The sequence below is a fragment of the Rhinoraja longicauda genome, chromosome 6, assembly GCF_053455715.1.
Source record: "Rhinoraja longicauda isolate Sanriku21f chromosome 6, sRhiLon1.1, whole genome shotgun sequence".
Classification (NCBI taxonomy): Eukaryota; Metazoa; Chordata; class Chondrichthyes; order Rajiformes; family Arhynchobatidae; genus Rhinoraja; species Rhinoraja longicauda.
Genome location: NC_135958.1, coordinates 77,465,382 through 77,487,662, shown reverse-complemented (window position 1 = coordinate 77,487,662; position 22,281 = coordinate 77,465,382). Strand labels below are relative to the sequence as shown.

The following is a 22,281-nucleotide window of genomic DNA, read 5'->3' as shown; positions in this document are numbered from 1 at the left end:
GGAAGGTGACAACGAGGCACACAATCAGTAAAATTAATCAGAAGGACAGTGAAATAGTCTGAGAACTCGGGAGGGGAAGGGACAGAGGGAGAGGGAATGCAAGTTGAAGTTAGAGAAATCAATATTCAGTCTGAAGAAGGGTCTCGACCAGAAACGTCACCCATTCCTTCTCTCCCGAGATGCTGCCTGACCTGCTGAGTTACTCCATCATTTTGTGAATAAATCAATATTCATACCGTTGGTTTGTAAGATGCCCAAGCGAAATATGAGGTGATGTTTCTCCAACATGCGCTGGGCCTCACTGCCAGTGGAGGAGGCATGAAGAACTGTGTTGTATTAACAAAGCCGATGACCTCTGGACCTGACCTTTTGGGTTATCCTTCCAACAGGAACTGGAATCCTGTCTTCTCAGCCGGAAGAAAACCCTCACTGGTGGAATGCTAATATCGTGTAAGTTTTAGTCAGCTCAATAAGATTCAATAAAAGCAACTCTATACGGCGGTCTCACAAAATGCGGCCACCATTGGTGGAGCGGGAGCACGTGGCCGCTGGCTGGGTGAGGTCACGTGGGGGGCGGGGCGGTGACGTCACCCCTTGCCCCGTATTTGGGAGTGAGGAAGTTGGCAACCTGGGTCCCAACGTATACTAGACAAACTTCTTTCCTCCCATTCATTCTGGGTTTGGTGACCTGGGGGAGGTTTTAAGAACGCCTTTACTGGTGGTGATTCTCTCTCTCTGGGTTTTCAATCCTAACCTCTGCTGAAGTGACCTTGCCCTGTTTAGTTTATTGGCATGTTGTAACTGTAGCAGAAACCCAAGACGGGCTCCAAAGGTTATTATAGAAGCAAAGACTTGTTGCTTAGATTTTTCTTAGCCTTGGGGCGTCCCAGAGCATTTCACAGCCAACAGAAGCTCTTGTTGAGTTTAGTTTAGTTTATAAAGTTCAGTTTAGAGATACAGCACGGAAACAGGCCCTTCGGCCCACCGAGTCCACACCGGCCAGCGATCCCCGCACACAAACACTATCCTACATACACTGGGGACAATTTACATTTATACCAAACCTACAAATCTGTACGTTTTTGGAAGGTGGGAGGTAACCGGAGCACCCGGAGAAAACCCACGCCGGTCACGGGGAGAACATGCCAACTCCGTACAGACAGCACCCGTAGTTAGGATCGAACCAGGGTCTCTGGCGCTGTCAGGCAGCAACTCTACCGCTGCGCCACCATGCCATGTGCTCTGGAGAACATGGATAGGCGACATTTCAGGTTGGGACCTATCTTCAGATCATGGGTGACGTTTGGTGTCAGGACGTTTCTTCAGGCCATTATTCTGTACAATTCCTTGACATACCATCCCCATTGGGCTGCATTGATTGCATTTGATAATTGGACTTCTGTTTTCCATTTCAGTTTCATCCCTTATTGCTCGAGTGACGTGTGGAGTGGGGCGTCCCCGAAATCCGAGAAAAGTAAGCTCTCCTCTGTTACTGTGGTGCTACAAGTGGAACCTACCCCTGCGGATCTTAATTGGGGACATTCAATTAATGTATAGGATAAGGGAGCCAGCAGCGCCAGAGACCCTACTTCAATCCCGACCTCGGTTGCTGTCTGTGTGGAGTTAGCACGTTCTCCCCGTGACCGCGTGGGTTTCCTCCGGGAGCTCCGGTTTCCCCCCCCCACATCCCAAACGCTCCGGTTTTCTCTCGCTTCCTTCCCTTCAGGCAAGAGGTTGCAGAAGTGTGAAAACGTATTGTCCTTCCGTTGACTGGTCAGCACGCAACAAAAGCCGTTTTTTCCCCTGTACCTCGGTACACGTGACAATAAACTAAACTGAAAAATAGATTCAGGGACAGTTTCTTCCCATCTGTTATCGGGCAACTTAACCATCCTATCACCAACTAGAGAGCGGTCCTGTGCTGCCGACTGCAACATTGGATACCCTCAAACTATTTTTAATCAGACTTTACCGGACTTTATCTTGCACTAAACATTATTCCCATTACCCTGCATCTGTACACTGTGGACGGCTTCATTGTAATTGTGTATAGTCGTTCCACTGGCTGGATACCACACAACAACAAAAAGCTTTTCACTGTATTTCGGTACACGTGGCAATAAACTAAACAAAACTAAATTAAACTAAACTCAGTTAAACTAAACAGATAAGGGAGTTAGACTATGACTGCCATCTCCGTCATTGGAGACCGCCGGTCTATTTTTAATCGCACTAGATAGCACGTGGCAAAATAGCTTTTCGCTGTATCTCGGCATACGTGACAATAGTAAACTAAACTAAACTAAAACTGAATAAAGACGTGCGGATTTGTAGGTGATTGACCTGTGAAAAATTGCCCCAAGTGGAGTGGACACAAAAGTGAGATAACATAGAACTAGTGTGAACGGGTGACCGATGGTGGGTGGGCATGCACCCGGTGGGCCGAAGGGCCTGTTTCTGTGCTGTAAATCTGATGTAAACTAAACTGAATGAACTGCAGATGCTGGTTTTTACCGACGATGGGCACAATAGTGATGGCAGCATCTCGGGAGAGAAGGAATGGGCGACGTTTCGGGTCGAGACCCTTCTTCAGACTGAAGAAGGGTCCCGACCCGAAACGTCACCCATTCCCTCTCTCCCGAGATGCTGCCTGACCTGCTGAGTTACTCCAGCATTTTGTGAATAAATACCTTCGGTTTGTACCGGCATCTGCAGTTATTTTCCGACAATAGTGATGGAGTTACTCAGCGGGTCAGGCAGCAACTCTGGAGATAAAGGATGGGTGAGGTGTCGGGTTGGGACCCTTCTACCGACTGGTCGTAGTCAGGAGGGAAAGGTTGGGGCGGGAAGAGGCCTGGCAAGTGATTGGTGGGCACAGGTATACAGATGGATATGCAGGGAATGGAGAGGTAAGGACCACGAGCAGGCAGAGGTTAGTATATCGTGGTATCTTGTTTGGCACAGACATCGTGGGCCAAATGGCCTGTTCTTAGTTTAGTTTTTGGTTTAGTTTAGAGATACAGAGCGAAAACAGGCCCTTCGGACCACCAAGTCTGCGCTGTCCAGCGATCCCTGAACATTAACAATATCCCCCACCCACGAGGGACAATTTTTACATTTACACCAAGCCAATTAACCTACGAACCTGCACGTCTTTGGAGTGTGGGAGGAAACCGAAGATCTCGGAGAAAACCCACGCAGGTCACGGGGAGAACGTACAAACTCCGTACAGACGGCGCCCGTAGTCAGGATGGAACCCGGGTCTCCAGCGCTGTAAGGCAGCAAACTGTCAGGGCGGCACGGTGGCGCGGCGGTAGAGTTGCTGCCTTACAGCGAATGCAGCGCCGGAGACTCAGGTTCGATCCTGACTACGGGCACCGTCTGTACGGAGTTTGTACGTTCTCCCCGTGACCTGCGTGGGTTTTCTCCGAGATCTTCGGTTTCCTCCCACACTCCAAACACGCGCAGGTATGTAGGTTAATTGGCTGGGCAAATGTTTTAAAAAAATTGTCCCTGGTGTGTGTAGGATAGTGTTAATGTGCGGGGATCGCTGGGCGGCGCGGACCCAGTGGGCCGAAGGGCCTGTTTCCGCGCTGTATCTCTAAATCTAAATCTAAAAAAAAAATCTAAAAGCTACCCATGCGCCACCGTTCTTTTGCCGTATCTTTCTTTGTTCTTTGTCTCTGTTCCTAGCAATGTTGTTTTATGTCAGAGCCATTCTTTGCCTAGTGTTCCCACAAATGTCTCTCCTTGTGCTTCGTTGCAGGTGACTATGCATTCATGGGAGCGCTGATTATACAAGAGGTTGTCAAAGAACTATTGACCAAAGGCCTTGAAAATGCAAAGATCCTTCTGTTAGCAGGCACCAGGTACATTGTTTGTGGTTTATGGAGCCCCAGTGCTCAGGCTCCAACCCTCTTTTGAGATGAGATCAAATGCTTCTTAAAGATCAAAACGAATTCCGTTTTGCTTATCTTGCTTATGATCAAATATCAATTTAGATCTTAAATACTGGCCACAGTCCGTAAAGATTACATTCCATTCCGTCTCTCACCTGCTATATTTGATAAGATAAAATTATTGTGTGGGTTAATTCATCTTTGCTTCACATTGATGAAACAGATATCATTTGTAGCCTTTGAATGAATGAATGAAAGTCTTCGGGTAGTAACTTCTGTGAAGTTTGCCAGTCTAATGCGAGTTCCTAATTCTCAAATCTAGACATGAAACTAGGCGCGGTGGCACGGCGCAGTGGCGCGGTGCGGTGGCGCGGCGGTAGAGCTGCCGCCTCACAGCGCCAGAGACCCGGGCTCGATCCTCACCGCAGGTGGTCTGTACCAAGATTGTACGTTCTCCCCGTGACCTCCGTGGGTTTTCTCCGGGTGCTCCGGTTTCCTCCCGCTCTCCGAAGACGTGCAGGTTTGCAGGTTAATTGGCTTTGGTAAAAATTGTAAATTGTCCCCAGCGTGTGTAGGCTCCTGCTAGTGTGTGGGAATCGCTGGTCGGCGTGGGCTCGGTGGGCCAAAAGGTCTGTTTCCGCGCTGTATCTCTAAACGTGAAATGCTGACGGATCATTCATCCATTAAAGGGAGGAAGGGAGCAATTTGGTAAACCCAGGTTCAATGTTCAATGATACTTTATTGTCAGTGAAATTCTTTGTTTTTGCATACGATACACAAAGTATGCAGAGTCACCACGTATTTAGTGCTGATAAAGTCACAAAAGAGTCAGGAAACCAAGGGGCGTGTGGCCGCAATAACTGAGAGGTAGAACTGGCTTGAAGGGCAAAATGGCCCTTGGTCGCAGTGAGGCGTTGAGCCTGTTTCCGTGCTGTCTGACTCTTGTGATCTACTGGTGATGTTCAGTCCCTCCTGCCCATCACGTACCTTCCCACCCGGCTTTTCTCTGCATCTTTACGCACGTGCTATCTCTGTACTTCGGACTGTCCCGATGAAAGTTAATCCCACTTTCTGAAGAGTCTTCTGAAGAGAAATTGCACAGGATCTGAAATTACCCAGAAATTTAAAAAAAAGTGTGAATGCTGGAAATATGAAACGTGAAATTTTTGAGTTCAACATTGAGTTTACAAGGAGCTCGACATAAGATGCTGGAGTAACTCAGCGGGACAGGCAGCATCGCTGAAGAAAAGGAATGGGTGACGTTTTGGGTCAAGAGCAGGGGAGAGGGGAACAGAGAGATATGGAAAGGTAAGGTGTGAAAATGACAGATCAAAGGGGACGATGCTCGAGGAAAATGGATCATTGTTCATAAAGGAAAATGCTTAGGTTAGTTTAGTTTAGAGATACAGCGCGGAAACAGGCCCTTCGGCCCATCGAGCCTGGTACCAACTAGCCATCGCTGCACTCAAACACTATCCTACAAACTAGGGACAACATACAATTTTACCAAGCCAATCAGCGAACAAACATGCCCATCTTTGGAGTGTGGGAGGAAACCGGAGTTCCCGGAGAAAACCCGGGCAGGTCACGGGGAGAACGTGCAAACTCCAAACAGACAGCACCCGTGGTCAGGATGGAACCCGGGTCGCAGGCGCTGTAAGGCAGCAACTCTACCGCCGTGCCATGTAACATGTGGAATGGATCATGGTGAATCTTGCCTCGCAAGGCTTGGTTCTCAAGGCTTGGAGACGTTGTTCCACAAGTTTGGAACGTTCACGCCTGGAAGCGAGAAAGCTGAAAATAGTTCATGGATCACCCACTCGCCTAGAATTGAAATCAGATAGAATAAAACAGCAGGAGAGTTGGGTGACATCTCTCTCTCTCTCTCTCTCTCTCTCTCTCTCTCTCTCTCTCTCTCTCTCTCTCTCTCTCTCTCTCTCTCTCTCTCTCTCTCTCTCCTCTCTCTCTCTCTCTCTCTCTCTCTCTCTCTCTCTCTCTCTCTCTCTCTCTCTCTCTCTCTCCTCCCCCTCTCTCTCCTCCCCCTCTCTCCCCTCCCCCTCCCCCTCTCCCCCTCCCCCTCTCTCCCCTCCCCCTCTCTCCCCTCCCCCTCTCTCCCCTCCCCCCTCTCTCTCTCTCTCTCTCTCTCTCTCTCTCTCCCTCTCTCTCTCGCTGGCTCAGAGGTAAGAGCTCGCAAACCTTCTCTTGTTTCTTGGCATTTGAAATCTGTTCTCTCAGCATCTTTGATCCGTGCAGCAGCCATCTTTGATCCGTGCAGCAGCCATCTTTGATCCGTGCAGTAGCCATCTTTGATCCGTGCAGTAGCCATCTTTGATCCATGCAGTAGCCATCTTTGATCCGTGCAGTAGCCATCTTTGATCTGTGCAGTAGCCATCTTTGATCCGTGCAGTAGCCATCTTTGATCCGTGCAGTAGCCATCTTTGATCCGTGCAGTAGCCATCTTTGATCCGTGCAGTAGCCATCTCGACCTCTGCCCTGCTGACTGTACACGTCCCCTCCACTGCGAGACGACTTGCTGCTCAGAGTTTAGTTTAGTTTCGTTAAATTTAGTTTAGAGGTACAGCGCAGAAACAGGTCCGCGCCGACCAGCGATCCCCGCAAAGAACACTCTCCTGCACATACCAGGGACAAGTTACCTTTATACCAGGCCGATTAACCTACAAACCCGCACGTCTTTTGGAGTGTGGAAGGAACCAGAGATCCCAGTGAAAACCCATGCAGGTCACGGGGAGAACGTACAAACTCTGTACAGACAGTGTCCGTCGTCAGGATCGAACCTAGGACCCAGGCGTTGCAAGGCAGGAACTCTACCGCTGCGCCACCGTGCCGAGTTATAGTGTCACAGAGTGAGACGGCACGGAAACAGGCCATTCGGCCCAACTCGTCCATGCCGGCCAAGATGCCCCATCCAAACTAGTCCCATTTCCCCGCGTTTGGCCCATATCCCTCTAAACCTTTCCCATCCATGTACCTTTCCAAGTATCTTTTAAATGCTTTTACAGGCCCTGCCTCAACTCCTCCTCCAGCAGCTCATTCCATGAGTGCTGGAGTAACTCAGTGGGGCCGGGCAACAGAGTGGGGTGGGGTAGTGGGAGAAATGAATGTTTAGAGATACAGCGTGGAAACAGGCCCTTCCACCGACCGCGTCCGTGCCGACCAACGGCCAGCCGAAAGTTATTTCTATATTATCCCAATTTTGCATCTTACACACACACACTAGGGGCAATTTACAGAAGCCAATTGACCGACAAACCTGCATATTTTGGGATGTGGGAGGAAACCGGAGCACCCGGAGAAAACCCACACGGTCATAGGGAGAACGTGCAAACTCTGTACAGACAGCACCTGAGGTCAGGATTGAACCTGGGTCTCTGGCGCTGTGAGGCAGCAACTTTACCGCTGTGCCACCGTACACTGGGCTGGGTGTGGGTGAGGTGATTTGGGGCTTAGGAAACAAAGAGGGTGAATGGGGGGGGTTGGGTGAACGTAACATTGGAGGATTCAATGTTCATATTTATTATTTTCTTATATCCTGTGACATAAGGTCTTGTGGCCTAGTCTTTAAATAATGATTAGTTACAGCACAGTGTGTACAGAGCGGCACGGTGGCGCAGCGGTAGAGTTGCTGCCTCACAGCGCCAGAGACCCGGGTTCCATCATAACTACAGGTGCTGTCTGTACGGAGTTTGTACGTTCTCCCCGTGGCCTGCGTGGGTTTTCTCTGAGAACTTCGGTTTCCTCCCACCAGCGTTGCCAACTGTTCCGTATTAGCTGGGACATCCCGTATTTTGGGCTGAATTGGTTTGTCCTTTACGGGGCAGCCCTTGGCCCGTATTAGGCCCCGGGGGGTGCTGTAGGCCTGGACAGTGTAGGCCCAGACGCTGTAGGCCTGGACAGTGTAGGCCCAGACGCTGTAGGCACGGACGCTGTAGGTCTGGACAGTGTAGGTCCGGACAGTGTAGGTCCGGACAGTGTAGGTCCGGACAGTGTAGGTCCGGACAGTGTAGGTCCGGACAGTGTAGGTCCGGACAGTGTAGGTCCGGACAGTGTAGGTCCGGACAGTGTAGGTCCGGACAGTGTAGGTCCGGACAGTGTAGGTCCGGACAGTGTAGGTCCGGACAGTGTAGGTCCGGACAGTGTAGGTCCGGACAGTGTAGGTCCGGACAGTGTAGGTCCGGACAGTGTAGGTCCGGACAGTGTAGGTCCGGACAGTGTAGGTCCGGACAGTGTAGGTCCGGACAGTGTAGGTCCGGACAGTGTAGGTCCGGACAGTGTAGGTCCGGACAGTGTAGGTCCGGACAGTGTAGGTCCCGACAGTGTAGGTCCGGACAGTGTAGGTCCGGACAGTGTAGGTCCGGACAGTGTAGGTCCGGACAGTGTAGGTCCGGAGGCCCGGGCGCCACCTAACGGAGGTTGCGTAGCAACCCGTCTCCCCGGCCTGGGGCGGCCGCCATTGGTGGAGTGGAGCACGTGGCCACTGGCTGGGTGAGGTCACGTGGGGGCGGTGACGTCACCCTGTCCCTTATTTGGGAGCGAGATAGTTGGCAACCCCTACCTCCCACGCTCCAAAGACGTACAGGTTTGTAGGTTAATTGGCTTGGTATAAATGTAAAAGTTATCCTAGTGTGTGTGTAGGATGGTGTTAGTGTGCGGGGATCGCTGGTCGGTGCAGACTCGTTGGGCCAAAAGGCCTGTTTCCACGCTGTATCTCTAAACTAAACTCAACGCTGCTTGGTAAGAGGGGAACCACAGTTCGTGCGGTTGGATAGTTAGTTCAGTTCTGTACAAGATAGAGTTACAAGTCTGCATTGCCAAGTATAAAATTAGGAAACAAACATCACAGATTAAAATAGGAGTGAACCGGGAACTGAAATTTGAGTGCGGTCAAGACAGGATTGGTATATTTAGTTACATCGATGCTAAACTTTGAGGAGAGAGTGAAATAATCAGGAGAGAGTAGGAAGTGGCACTATTATCAATGTGTTCATAATCATCAGAGATTTTGTTTAGGTATTTCGAAGGTATTTATTTCACAATATGCTGGAGTAACTCGGCGGGTCAGGCAGCATCTCAGGAGAGAAAGGAATGGGTGATGTTACTCCAGAATTTTGTGAAATAAACACCTTCGATTTGTACCAGCATCTGCAGTTATTTTCTTACACAGGGAAACACTTAATAGCTATTGTGTAGGAAAAATAACTGCAGATGCTGGTTTTAAATCGAAGGTAGGACACAAAATGCTGGAGTAACTCAGCGGGTCAGGCAGCATCTCGGGGGGGGGGCGCGGGTCGGGGCAGGCTGCCTGACCCGCTGAGTTACTCCAACATTTTGTGTCTACTTACACTAGCTATTATCAGGCAACTGAGCCATCCTACCAACACCTCGAGAGCAGTCCTGAGCAACGATCTGCCTCATTGGAGACCCTCGGACTATCTTTGATTGGAGTTTACTGGACTTTATCTTGCACTAAACATTATTCACGTTATTCCCTTCATCATGTATCTGTACAGTGTTGATAGCTCGATTGTAAACATGTATTGTCATTCAGCTGGCTGGTTAGCACGCGTCAAACTGAGGTGAGAAGAAACGTTTTCACCCAGAGAGTTGTGAAGTTGTGGAATTCTCTGCCGCAGAGGGCAGTGGAGGCCAACTCCCTGGATGAATTTAAAATTAGATAGAGTTAGACAGAGCTCTTGAGAGAGTTAGATAAATTAGATAGAGTTAGATAGAGCTCTAGGGGCTAGCGGAATCAAGGGATATGGGGAGAAGGCAGGCACGGGTTACTGATTGTGGATGATCAGCCATGATCACAATGAATGGTGGTATTTATTCACAAAATGCTGGAGTAACTCAGCAGGTCAGGCAGCATCTCAGGAGAGAGGGAATGACCCATTCCTTCTCTCCTGAGATGCTGCCTGACCTGCTGAGTTACTCCAGCATTTTGTGAATAAATACCTTTGATTTGTACCAGCATCTGGCTTGAAGGGTCAAATGGCCTCCTCCTGCACCTATTTTTCTATGTTCTACATTCTGAAAGCTTTTCACCAGGTACCTCACTCAGTGCGCATGACAATAAACTAAACTTAATGTGACAGTGGGAAGACATTTAGTGTAGTGTGGGTTTAGTTTAGTTTACTTTGGAGATGCAGCTTGAAAACAGGTCCTTCAACACACTGAGTCCGCTCCGACCAGTGATTACCCTCACACTAGTCCTACCCTACACACCAGTGGCAATTTACAGAAGATAATTAGTGCCATGTTATCCCAGTATCGCATCCTCCGTGTTCTCCACAGACGCTGCCCGACCCGCCCTGTTACTCCCCCCGGGGTATGGGAGAGGGCAGGAACGGGGTACTGATTGTGAATGATCAGCCATGATCACGTTGAATGGCGGTGCTGGCTCGAAGGGCTGAATGGCCTGCTCCTGCACCTATTGTCTATTGTCTAAACTCACCAGTGCCAATGTACAGAAGCCAATTAACCTACAAACCTGAATGCCTTTGGGATGTGGGAGGAAACCGGAGCTCCCACAGAAAACCCAGGTGGTTACAGGGAGAACGTGCATACTCCGCACAGGCAGCACCCATAGTCGGGATCAAACCTGGGTCTCTGGCGCTGTGAAGCAGCAGGTCGACTACTGTTCTGCCACCGTGCTATCCCCTTTTTGTAGCTTGTTTTGCAACGGGACTGACATATGTTGAAAGACTGGAGCGGCTAGGCTTGTATACCCTTGAATTTAGAAGGATGAGAGGGGATCTTATCAAAACATATAAGATTATTAAGGGGTTGGACACGTTAGAGGCAGGAAACATGTTCCCAATGTTGGGGGAGTCCAGAACCAGGGGCCACAGTTTTAGAATAAGGGGTAGGCCATTTAGAACTGAGATGAGGAAAACTTTTTCAGTCAGAGAGTTGTAAATCTGTGGAATTCTTTGCCTCAAAAGGCAGTGGAGGCCAATTCTCTGAATGCATTCAAGAGAGAGCTAGATAGAGCTCTTAAGGATAGCGGAGTCAGGGGGTATGGGGAGAAGGCAGGAACGGGGTGCTGATTGAGAATGATCAACCATGATCACATTGAATGGTGGTGCTGGCTCGAAGGGCCGAATGGCCTACTCCTGCACCTATTGTCTATTGTTTTATATATGCATGTTCCAGGACTCGAGGGTCTGAGCTATAGGGAGAGGTTGAGTAGGCTGGGACTATTCCATGGAGCGCAGGAGGATGAGGGGTGATCTTAGAGAGGTGCATAAAATCGTGAGAGGAATAAATTGATTAGACGCACAGAGTCTCTTGCCCAGAGTAGGTGAGTGTATGTAACGAACTGCCAGAGGATGTAGTTGAGGTAGGGACTATCCCAACGTTTAGGAAACATTTAGACAGACACATGGATAGGACAGGTTTGGAAGGATATGGATCAAATGCAGGCAGGTGGGACATGTTGGCCGGTGTGAGCAAGTTGGGCCGAAGGGCCTGTTTCCACGCTGTATCACTCTATGGCAGTAAATCATGACTTTGGCAGCCATTGGAAACAAGCTGGGCATGTTAATCAGGGGAACACTCGGGAAGAGTGACCACAATGTTGGCCTTCGTAACAAGAGGAGTTGAGTATAGGAGCAAAGAGGTCCTTCTACAGTTGTACCGGGCCCTGGTGAGACCGCACCTGGAGTACTGTGTGCAGTTTTGGTCTCCAAATTTGAGGAAGGATATTCTTGCTATGGAGGGCGTGCAGCGTAGGTTCACTAGGTTAATTCCCGGAATGGCGGGACTGTCGTATGTTGAAAGGCTGGAGCGATTGGGCTTGTATACACTGGAATTTAGAAGGATGAGGGGGGATCTTATTGAAACATATAAGATAATTAGGGGATTGGACACATTAGAGGCAGATAACATGTTCCCAATGTTGGGGGAGTCCAGAACAAGGGGCCACAGTTTAAGAATAAGGGGTAGGCCATTTAGAACGGAGATGAGGAAGAACTTTTTCAGTCAGAGGGTGGTGAAGGTGTGGAATTCTCTGCCTCAGAAGGCAGTGGAGGCCAGTTCGTTGGATGCTTTCAAGAGAGAGCTGGATAGAGCTCTTAAGGATAGTGGAGTTAGGGGGTATGGGGAGAAGGCAGGAACGGGGTACTGATTGAGAGTGATCAGCCATGATCGCATTGAATGGCGGTGCTGGCTCGAAGGGCTGAATGGCCTACTCCTGCACCTATTGTCTATTGTCTATTGTCTATTATGCTCAATGTAAGAATAGCAAGGAACAAGAAAAGGCAAGAGGCATGTGCATTGGACTTGAAATAGCTAATTATACTGAGATTAAAAAAGGGACCTTGCCCAGATTAAAGGGAGTGAAAAATTGGCAAACTGGGCTGTACTTAACACGAAATGGATAAACAGGAAACAGACAAAGTACAAATTAAATATACTCCAGTGAAGCAAAAAAGGAAAGATATTGATGATTAATAGGCAAATAGGGAAAGGCCGTCAACAGATTAAGGATCCAAATGTCACGCCTCGGTCACTCCCTCTTCTCCTCTCTCCCATCGGGCAAGAGATGCAAAAGTGTGAAAACCTCCAGATTCAGGAACAGTTTCTTCCCAGCTGTTAGCAGGCAACTGAACCATCCTATCAACAACTAGAGAGCGGTCCTGAGCTACAATCTACCTCATTGGAGACCCTCGGACTATCTTTAATCGGACTTTACTGGACTGTATCTTACACTAAACATTAGTCCCTTTATTCTGTATCTGTACACTGTGGATGGTTCAACTGTAATCATGTATAGTATTTCCGCTGACTGGTTAGCACGCAACAAAAAGCTTTTCACTGTACCTGTACACATGACAACAAACTGAACTATACGAAACCATAAACTAAGCTAAACTAAACCAAGCTAAACTAAACAAACGAGGAAGCAAGAGAATGTTGACTATATATCTCACTGGAGACCCTCGGTCTATCTTTAATCGGACTTTACTGGACTTTATTTTGCACTAAACGTTATTCCCTTTGTCATGTATCTGTACATTTGGATGGCTCTGTTATAATCATGTATAATCTTTCCGCTAACTGGATAGCATTCAACAAAAAAAGCTTTTCACTGTACTTTGGTACACGTAGGGTGGCCAACTGTCCCATATTAGCCGGGACATCCCGTATTTTGGGCTAAATTGGTTTGTCCTGTACGGGGCCGCCCTTGTCCCGTATTAGGCCCGGGGGGCACTGTAGGCCCGGGCGCTGTAGGCCTGGACAGTGTAGGTCCAGACACTGTAGGCCAGGACAGTGTAGGTCCGGACAGTGTAGGCCAGGACAGTGTAGGTCCGGACAATGTAGGCCCGGACAGTGTAGGCCCGGACAGTGTAGGTCCGGACAGTGTAGGCCCGGACAGTGTGGGCCCGGACAGTGTGGGCCCGGACAGTGTAGGCCCAGACAGTGTAGGCCCGGACAGTGTAGGCCCGGACAGTGTAGGTCCGGACACTGTAGGCCCGGGCTCTGTAGGCCCGGACAGTGTAGGTCCAGACAGTGTAGGCCCGGACAGTGTAGGTCCGGACACTGTAGGCCTGGACAGTGTAGGCCCGGACTGTGTAGGCCCAGATTGTGTAGGTCCGGACACCTTAGGCCCGGACAGTGTAGGTCCGGACAGTGTAGGTCCATTAGCTAGTCAGTATTAATTTAAACAACCCAATGAAACAAATTGTAACAGTTTTAAAACAGAATAAAGTGCAAGTAGTTCTGTGCTGGTTCACTGTGCGATGTGACCATCCGGCTCAGCAGGACCGGTTCATAGCAGCTATGGCCCTGGGGATGAAGCTGTTCCTGAGTCTGGAGGTGCGGGCGTAGAAGGCCTTGTAGCGTCTGCCCGATGGTAGAAGTTCGAACAGACTGTTGCAGGGGTGTGAGGAGTCTTTGTGGATGCTGGTGGCTTTTCTGAGGCATCGTGTGTTGTAGATGCCCTCCAAGGCTGGTAGCTGTGTTCCGATGGTCCTCTGAGCTCGATGGAATACCCGCTGAAGAGCTCTCCTCTCTGCCTCCGTGCAGCTGAGGTACTTGTCCGCTCTCACCTTCAAGCTCTGCCTTCTAATCTCTCGTTTCCACTTGTAGACCTTTCCACTTGCTTGTAAAAAAAAAGGGAGCATTTTTTACAAGCAAGAAAAAAAAGCAACATACTTCCCAGCTTCAATCATTCTCTGGTTCGACTTAGCTTCCCAAAGCTTTTTGGAACGTTGGGGTAAGAATAGCTAGGCCGGCACGGTGGCACGGCGGGTGGAGCTGCTGCTTCCCAGCGCCAGAGACCCCGGTTCTATCCTGACCTCGGGTGCTGTCTGCCCGGAGTTTGTACCTTCTCCCCGTGACCACGTGGGGCTTTCTTGGGCCACTGTGATTTCTTCCCACATTCCCACATGCCAAATAGTTGCGGGTTTGTGGGTTAGGCACTACTCCCTTGTAATTAAGTATGATTGTGCCCTACGTACAGTAGGATTTCTAAGGAAAAAGAATTTCACTCTACTGAGGCACTTGTGACAATAACGTACTGTTGAACTAGTAATTGGCCTCTGTAAATTGCCCCCAGTGTGTTGGCAGTGGCTGAGAAAGTGGGATGGCATAGAACCGGTCGGTGTAGATGTGATCGATAGTTAGTGTGGTATAAGAAAATAACTGCAGATGCTGGTAGAAATCGAAGGTATTTATTCACAAAATGCTAGAGTAACTCAGCAGGTCAGGCAGCATCTCAGGAGAGAAGGAAAGGGTGACGTTTCGGGTCGAGACCCTTCTTCAGACTGAAGGGTCTCGACCCGAAACGTCACCCATTCCTTCTCTCCTGAGATGCTGCCTGACCTGCTGAGTTACTCCAGCATTTTGTGAATAAATACCTTCGATAGTTAGTGTGGACTCAGTGGGTCCAAAGGACCTGACTCCACACTGTATTTTTAATCTAAACAAAACTGCACGGTGGCGCAGCGGTAGAGTTGCTGCCTTACAGCGAATGCAGCGCCGGAGCCTCAGGTTCGATCCTGACTACGGGTGCTGTCTGTACGGAGTTTGTACGTTCTCCCCGTGACCTGCGTGGGTTTTCTCCGAGATCTTCGGTTTCCTCCCACACTCCAAAGATGTACAGGTATGTAGGTTAATTGACTGGGTAAATGTAAAAAAAATTGTCCCTAGTGTGTGTAGGATAGTGTTAATGTGCGGGGATCGCTGGGCGGCACGGACTCGGTGGGCCGAAGGGGCCTGTTTCCGCGCTGTATCTCTAAATCTAAAAAAAAAATGCCTCAGCTACTTCTTCATACGCTCATAACTGACAGGAGCAGAATTCGGCCATTCGGCCCATCAAGCTTATTCCGCGATTCAATCATGGCTGATACATCTTTTTATTCCGTGTGTATTCTGTGTGTATCCTAGTGGGTTGGGAAGTGGTTGAGAAAGTGGGATAACACCATGAAACTGGTGTTCTATGGGGGCGATCGATGGCCGGCACGGACTCTGTGGGCCGAAGGGCCTGTTTCCACCCATAGATTCGATGTGGATGGCATGTGTGGAATAGATTGTTTATGAGCGTTTTGTGTCAGCGTTTATTTTTTACTGAAGTTATAAAACTTGTTCCCTTCGCTCGTGCCATCACTCGAGGTGGGAACACTGAACAAAGGGAGTTTTCAGCATGGGATATTTACAACTTAGCAATGGGAAGAAGTCCTAATTCGGCTGTGGGAACAGGGTGTGACCTTTATAATCCCCAGATTCCCGTGAGCGGTGGTGGCGGCGGCGCGACTTGCCGCCCGTACACGAGTGGGCGTGTGACCAGGGTGTGGGGGGGGGATGTACAGTCTCTGTGGCAACACCATAAACAGTTGTCAACAATGATCGCTGGATTCAACGGGCAGCAGAGTAGCTGGTCCAGTCAGTTCAGGCGAGTTTGTGCTTGAAGAAAGAAAAACACAGCGAATCGTTCCCCTCTTTGATCATATCTAAGGTGTCACAAAATGCCGGCAGCATCTCAGGACAATAGACAACAGACAATAGGTGCAGGAGGAGGCCATTCGGCCCTTCGATCCAGCACCGCCATTCAATGTGATCATGGCTGATCATTCTCAATCAGTACCCCGTTCCTGCCTTCTCCCCATACCCCCTGACTCCGCTATCCTTAAGAGCTCTATCTAGCTCTCTCTTGAATGCATTCAGAGAATTGGCCTCCACTGCCTTTTGAGGCAGAGAATTCCACAGATTTACAACTCTCTGACTGAAAAAGTTTTTCCTCATCTCAGTTCTAAATGGCCTACCCCTTATTCTTAAACTGTGGCCCCTGGTTCTGGACTCCCCCAACATTGGGAACATGTTTCCTGCCTCTAACATGTCCAACCCCTTAATAATCTTGAATGTTTTGATAAGATCCCCTCTCATCCTTCTAAATTCAAGGGTATACAAGCCTAGTCGCTCCAGTCTTTCAACATATGACAGTCCCGTTGCAAAACAAGCTACAAAAAGGGGATAGCACGGTGGCAGAACAGTAGTAGACCTGCTGCTTCACAGCGCCAGTCTTTAAAGATATGACAGTCCCGCCATTCCGGGAATTAACCTAGTAAGACCTAGTAACCTAGGAGAGAAGGAACGGGTGACGTTTCGGGTCGAGACCCTTCTTCAGACTGATGTCAGGGGAGGGGGGCGGGACAAAGATAGGATGTAGTTGGAGACAGGAAGACGAGTGAGAGAACTGGGAAGCGGGAGGGGAAAGAGAGGGCCAGAGGAACTATCTGAAGTTAGAGAAATCAATGTTCATACCGCTGGGGTGTAAGCTGCCCAAGCGAAATATGAGATGTTGTTCCTCCAATTTGCGGTGGGCCTCACTCTGACAATGGAGGAGGCCCATGACAGAAAGGTCAGGCTGGGAGTGGGAGGGGGAGTTGAAGTGCTGAGCCACCGGGAGATCAGGTTGGTTAAGACGGGCTGAGCGAAGGTCCCTCTTTGATCGTGTCCATTCCCAATACCACTGATTCCCTGGAATGGCATGTGGTGAGGGAGGGTGGATGAGACACAGGGCTGCCGACTGGCCCGTGTTAGCCGGGACATCCCCGTATTTCGGGCTAAATTAGTTTGTCCCGTACCGGACCTGCCCTTGCTCACATTCATTGCTCACTTAGTGTACAAAGGCTTTTGAAATCGTAGCGAATGTTTTTGTTCATTAAACTCATGAGGGGGGGTGGGGGGGGGGGGGGGGGGGGGCGGGACGGAGTGAACAGAAGAAAGAGTTGTTTCCCTTGGCTGAGAGAGTGGTAACCGGGGGGCAAAGACTTACACTAATTGGATGGAGGATTAGGATGGGATTTGGGAAGATTATTATTCCGCTCAAGGAGGGACGGAGGTCTGGAACTCATTGCGTGACGGGGAGGAGGAGACGGGAGCTCTCGCGGCGTGTAGAACATTCCGCGGTGCGCACTGGCAGGGCGGCACGGTGGCGCAGCGGACGAGCTGCCGCCTCACAGCGCCGGAGACCTGGGTTCGATCCTGGCTGCCGGCGCAGCACTCTGTACGGAGTTTGGTTCGTTCTTCCTGTTTTTTTACGAGGATGTTGCCCAGACTTGGGGGCCTAAGCTAAAGGGAGGGTCTTGGAGTCGTAGAGTCATACGGTGTGGAAACATGCTCTCCGGCCCTGCTTGCCCATGCAGACCGATGTGTCCCATCTACGCTCGTCTCACCTGCCTGCCTTTGGCCCATATCCCTCTAAATCTGTCCTATCCATGTACCTGTCTAATTGTTTCTTAAAGGTTGCGATGGTACCTGCCTCAACTATCTCCTCTGGCAGCTCGAGGGGTTGAACAGCCTAGGACACTATTCCTTGGCGCGCAGGAGGATGAGGGGCGATCTTATAGAGGTGTATAAGATCATAATTCTCTGCCTCAGAAGGCAGTGGAGGCCAATTCTCTGAAAGCATTCAAGAGAGAGCTAGATAGAGTTCTTAAGGATAGCGGAGTCAGGGGGTATGGGGAGAAGGCAGGAACGGGGTACTGATTGAGAATGATCAGCCATGATCACAGTGAATGGCGGTGCTGGCTCGAAGGGCTGAATGGCCTCCTCCTGCACCTATTGTCTATTGTCTATAAGAGGAACAACACAGGAACAGGCCCTTCAGCCCACAATGTCAGTGCCGAAAATGATGCCAAGACCAACTCTTATCCACCTGAACATAACCTTTCTCCTGGAGTTCCCTGAATATCCACATGCCTATCCAAAAGCCTCTTAAATACCTCTAGCGTGCTGCATAGAAGTGAAAGGGACAGTACCCTAGCTTACGGAAGGGCCGTTCAGAAGCCTGATTGCAGAGCGTAAGAAGCTGTTCCTGAGTCTAATGGTGCGCACTTTCAAGCTTCTGTTCCTTCTGCCGGACAGGAGTGGGGAGAGGAAGCTGTGACCGACCGGGGTGGGACAAGTGTGTAGGAAGGAACTGCAGATGCTGGTTTGCACCAAAGATAGACACAGAATGCCGGAGTAACTCAGCAGGTCAGGCAGCATCTCTGGAGAAAAGGAACAGGGTATGGTTTCGGGTCGAGAACCTCCTTCAGACTGAGAGCCAGGGGAGAGGTATGAACAAGTCTTTGATTGTGTTGGCTGCTTTTCTGAGGCTGCCTGAAGTGGTCAGTGTGGAGAAGAGCCCCATCCCAAAACGTCGCCTATCCTTGTCCTCCAGAGATGCTGCCTGACCCCGCTGAGTAACTCCAGCACTTTGTGTTCTGCACAAGATCGATCGATCCCAGCATCTGCAGTCCCTTCCGTCTCCGTCTTGATATCATCTGTTGACTGTTTAGGGCATATGTCTCGCAGCAGAGGGATGTTGATGTTGATATCAAGCTTGTCCCCAGAAGACCAGTCGTAGAGTCGTAGAGTGTCACAGCGTGGAAACAGGCAGTTCAACCCAAATTGTGCAGATAAGTGACCCAAGACGGACACAAAAAGCTGGAGTAACTCAGCGGGACAGGCAGCATCTCTGGAGAGAAGGAATGGGTGACGTTTCGGGTCGAGACCCTTCTTCAGACTGGTTAGGAATAAGGGAAACGACAGATATGTAGACGGACGGTGCCATAGAGAGATAAAGAACAAAGCATGAAATATATGCAAAACAGTAAGGAAGATAAAGGAAGCGGGCCATTGTAAGCTGTTTGTGGGGTGAACATTGGAAATTGGTGCGACTTGGGTGGGGGAGGGATGGAGAGAGAGGGAATGCCTGAAGTGAGAGAAATCAATATTCATACCACTGGGCTGTAAAATGCCTCAAGCGGAATTGACCCAGTCGTTTTGTGCTTTTGTTCTTTAGATTGAGCGCTAAAGATCATCGGCAGAGTGTGCAAAAGGTTTTAATCTAATCAAGGGCAAGTCGCACCCTGCCCACTCCCTCTTCCCCCCCCCCCCCCCACCCCTCCCCCAGCGGGCAAAATGTTTAGAAGTGTGAAAACGCACACCTCTGGATTCAGGGACTGTTTCTTCCCAGCTGTTATCAGGCAACTGAATCATCCTACCTCAACCAGCGAGCGGTCCTGAACTACTATCTATCTCATTGGAGACTCCCGGATTGTCTTTGACCGGACTTTACCTCGCACTAAACGTCATTCATGTTAGTCCCTTTATCATCATATCATATCATATCATATATATACAGCCGGAAACAGGCCTTTTCGGCCCTCCAAGTCCGATGTATCTGTACACTGCAAATGGCTCGATTGTAATTGTGTATTGTCTTTCCGCTGACTGGATGGCACGCAACAGAAGCTTTTCACTGTACCTCGATTTAGTTTAGTTTAGTTTCGTTTATTGTCACGTGTACAGTGAAAGAAAATAACTGCAGATGCTGGTACAAATCGGAAGGTATTTATTCACAAAATGCTGGAGTAACTCAGCAGGTCAGGCAGCATCTCAGGAGAGAAGGAATGGGCGACGTTTCGGGTCGAGACCCTTCTTCGGACTGATGGACTTCATTAACTTCTCTCCTGAGATGCTGCCTGACCTGCTGAGTTACTCCAGCATTTTGAGGTACAGTGAAAAGCTTTTGTTACGTTCTATCCAGCCAGCGGAAAGATAATACATGATTACACTTGGGCCATTCACGGCGAACAGATACAGGATAAGGGAATAATATTTTTAGTGCAAAGTAAAGCCAGCAAAGTCCGATCAAGGATAGTCCGAGGGTCACCAAGGAGGCAGATAGTAGTTCAGTTCAGCTCTGGTTGTGGTAGGATGGTTCAGTTGCCTGATAACAGCTGGGAAGAAACTGTCCCCGATTCTGATGGTGTGCGTTTCCACATCATCGGAAACCCTCGGACTATCTTTGATCGGACCTTACAGGCTTTATCTTGCACGAAACGTTATCTTGTTATTCACGTTATTCCCTTCATCGTGTATCTGTACACCCTGGACGGCTCGATTGAAATCATGTGTCGTCTTTCCGCTGACTGGTTGGCACGCAACACAAGCTTCACACTGTACCTCGGCCCTTGTGACGGCAAACTAGACTAAACTAATCTAAACTAAACTAAACTGATCCCAGGCGATGTGACTTCATAGAAAACATAGAAACAGAAAATTCGGCCCTTCGAGCCAGCACCGCCATTCATTGTGAATCTCCCCATATCCCTTGATTCCACTAGCCCCTAGAGCTCTATCTAACTCTCTCTTAAATCCATCCAGTGATTTGGCTTCCACAGCCCTCTGTGGCAGAGAATTCCACAAATTCACAACTCTCTGGGTGAAAAGGTTTTTCTCACCTCAGTTTTAAATGGCCTCCCCTTTATTCTAAGACTGTGGCCCCTGGTTCTGGACTCGCCCAACATTGGGAACATTTTTCCTGCATCTAGCTTGTCCAGTCCTTTTATAATTTATATGTTTTGTATAAGATCCAGGGCCGTTTTTACAGCATTATTGGCCCCCGGGCAAAGCAGTGTATTGGGGCCCCTACCGTTACTCTCCCCCACCCCCCTTTCCCTACCAGCCCCCCCCTGTCGTGCCGGCGAAAAGCACGTACCGAAAAGCACTTAGCGATGGACTTAGGGTGCTACATTGTTGCGAAAAGCACTTACAGATCGCTGTGAGAAGCACTTAGTGACCGAAAATGTTGCGAAAAAAGCACTTATTGAACCTACATTTTTAAAGTAGTATTTATTTATTGCAAGTCACTTAACATACACAGATCAGCATGGGGCCCCTATGCTCGTGGGCCCCTGGGCAAGTGCCCATCAGGCCCATGCGTTAAGACGGCCCTGATAAGATCCCCTCTCATCCTTCTAAACTCCAGTGAATACAAGCCTAGTCTTTTCAATCTTTCCTCATATGACAGTCCCGCCATCCCAGGGATCAATCTCGTGAACCTACGCTGCACTGCCTCAATTACAAGGATGTCCTTCCTCAAATTAGGAGACCAAAACTGTGCACAATACTCCAGATGTGGTCTCACCAGGGCCCTGTACAACTGACAAGCAGACACACGCAGTACGTGACATAATTTCACCAACCGATTGAAGCTGGGGTGGAATTTCCAATTGAATGCTTTGCACAACAGCTGGTTCACACACGTTGAAATGCAGCCAGGAGAGTTGTTTTGATATTTCTGGGAAGGGGACAGGCGCCCAGCAGTCACCAGACTTCTCATTACGGGACTTTCATTACTTTCCTTTAACTACTGAGAACCTCCGTCTCTCTCAGCTGTTTCTCATTCTTCTCCCTGCTCTTTGTAGCTCAGCCATGGATTTTCATGGTCGATACTGCCCTGGAGAATGCACCGTCACTAAGTTCAGTTGTTGATGAGAGAGAGAGAGTGAGATAGAGAGAGAGAGAGAAAATAACCTGCAGACGATGGAAACCTAGAGTAAAGTCAGAAAATTGCTGGAGGTTCTCCAGAGATATTCAGGGCGGCACGGTGGCGCAGCGGTAGAGTTGCTGCCTTACAGCGCTTACAGCGCCAGAGGCCCCGGTTCGATCATGGCCACGGGTGCTGTGTGCACGGAGTCTGTACGTCCTCCCCGTGACCTGCGTGGGTTTTCTCAAGAGAACTTTGGTTTCCTCCCACACTCCAAAGACGTGCAGGTTTGTAAGTTAGTTGGTTTGGTACAACTGTATAAAAAATGTCCCCAGTGCATTAATGTGTTGGGATCGTTGGTCGGTGCAGACTTGATGGGCCGAAGGGCCTTGTTTCTGCGCTGTAAACTAAACTACTTAGCAGGTCATGAGGTGGCAGAGTGGCACAGCGGGTAGAGCTGCTGCCTTATTGTTCCAAATGCCATCTCGTCAAAGTCCCGTAAGACTGCAATATGACTTCCTGATCCTCCATTCACAAAATGCTGGAGTAACTCAGCGGGTCAGGCAGCATCTCAGGAGAGAAGGAACGGGTGACGTTTCG

General features: G+C 49.4%; 1 protein-coding gene across 1 annotated transcript in view; it reads left to right on the top strand.

Annotated features, from left to right (window-relative positions):
- notum1a (notum, palmitoleoyl-protein carboxylesterase a) overlaps positions 1 to 22,281 on the top strand; it is a 58,568-nt gene that overhangs the window by 16,371 nt on the left and 19,916 nt on the right. Inside the window, 3 exon segments of the mRNA XM_078401390.1 lie at positions 390 to 450; positions 1,416 to 1,474; positions 3,767 to 3,869. Of these exon segments, the coding sequence (XP_078257516.1) occupies positions 390 to 450; positions 1,416 to 1,474; positions 3,767 to 3,869 (223 nt within the window).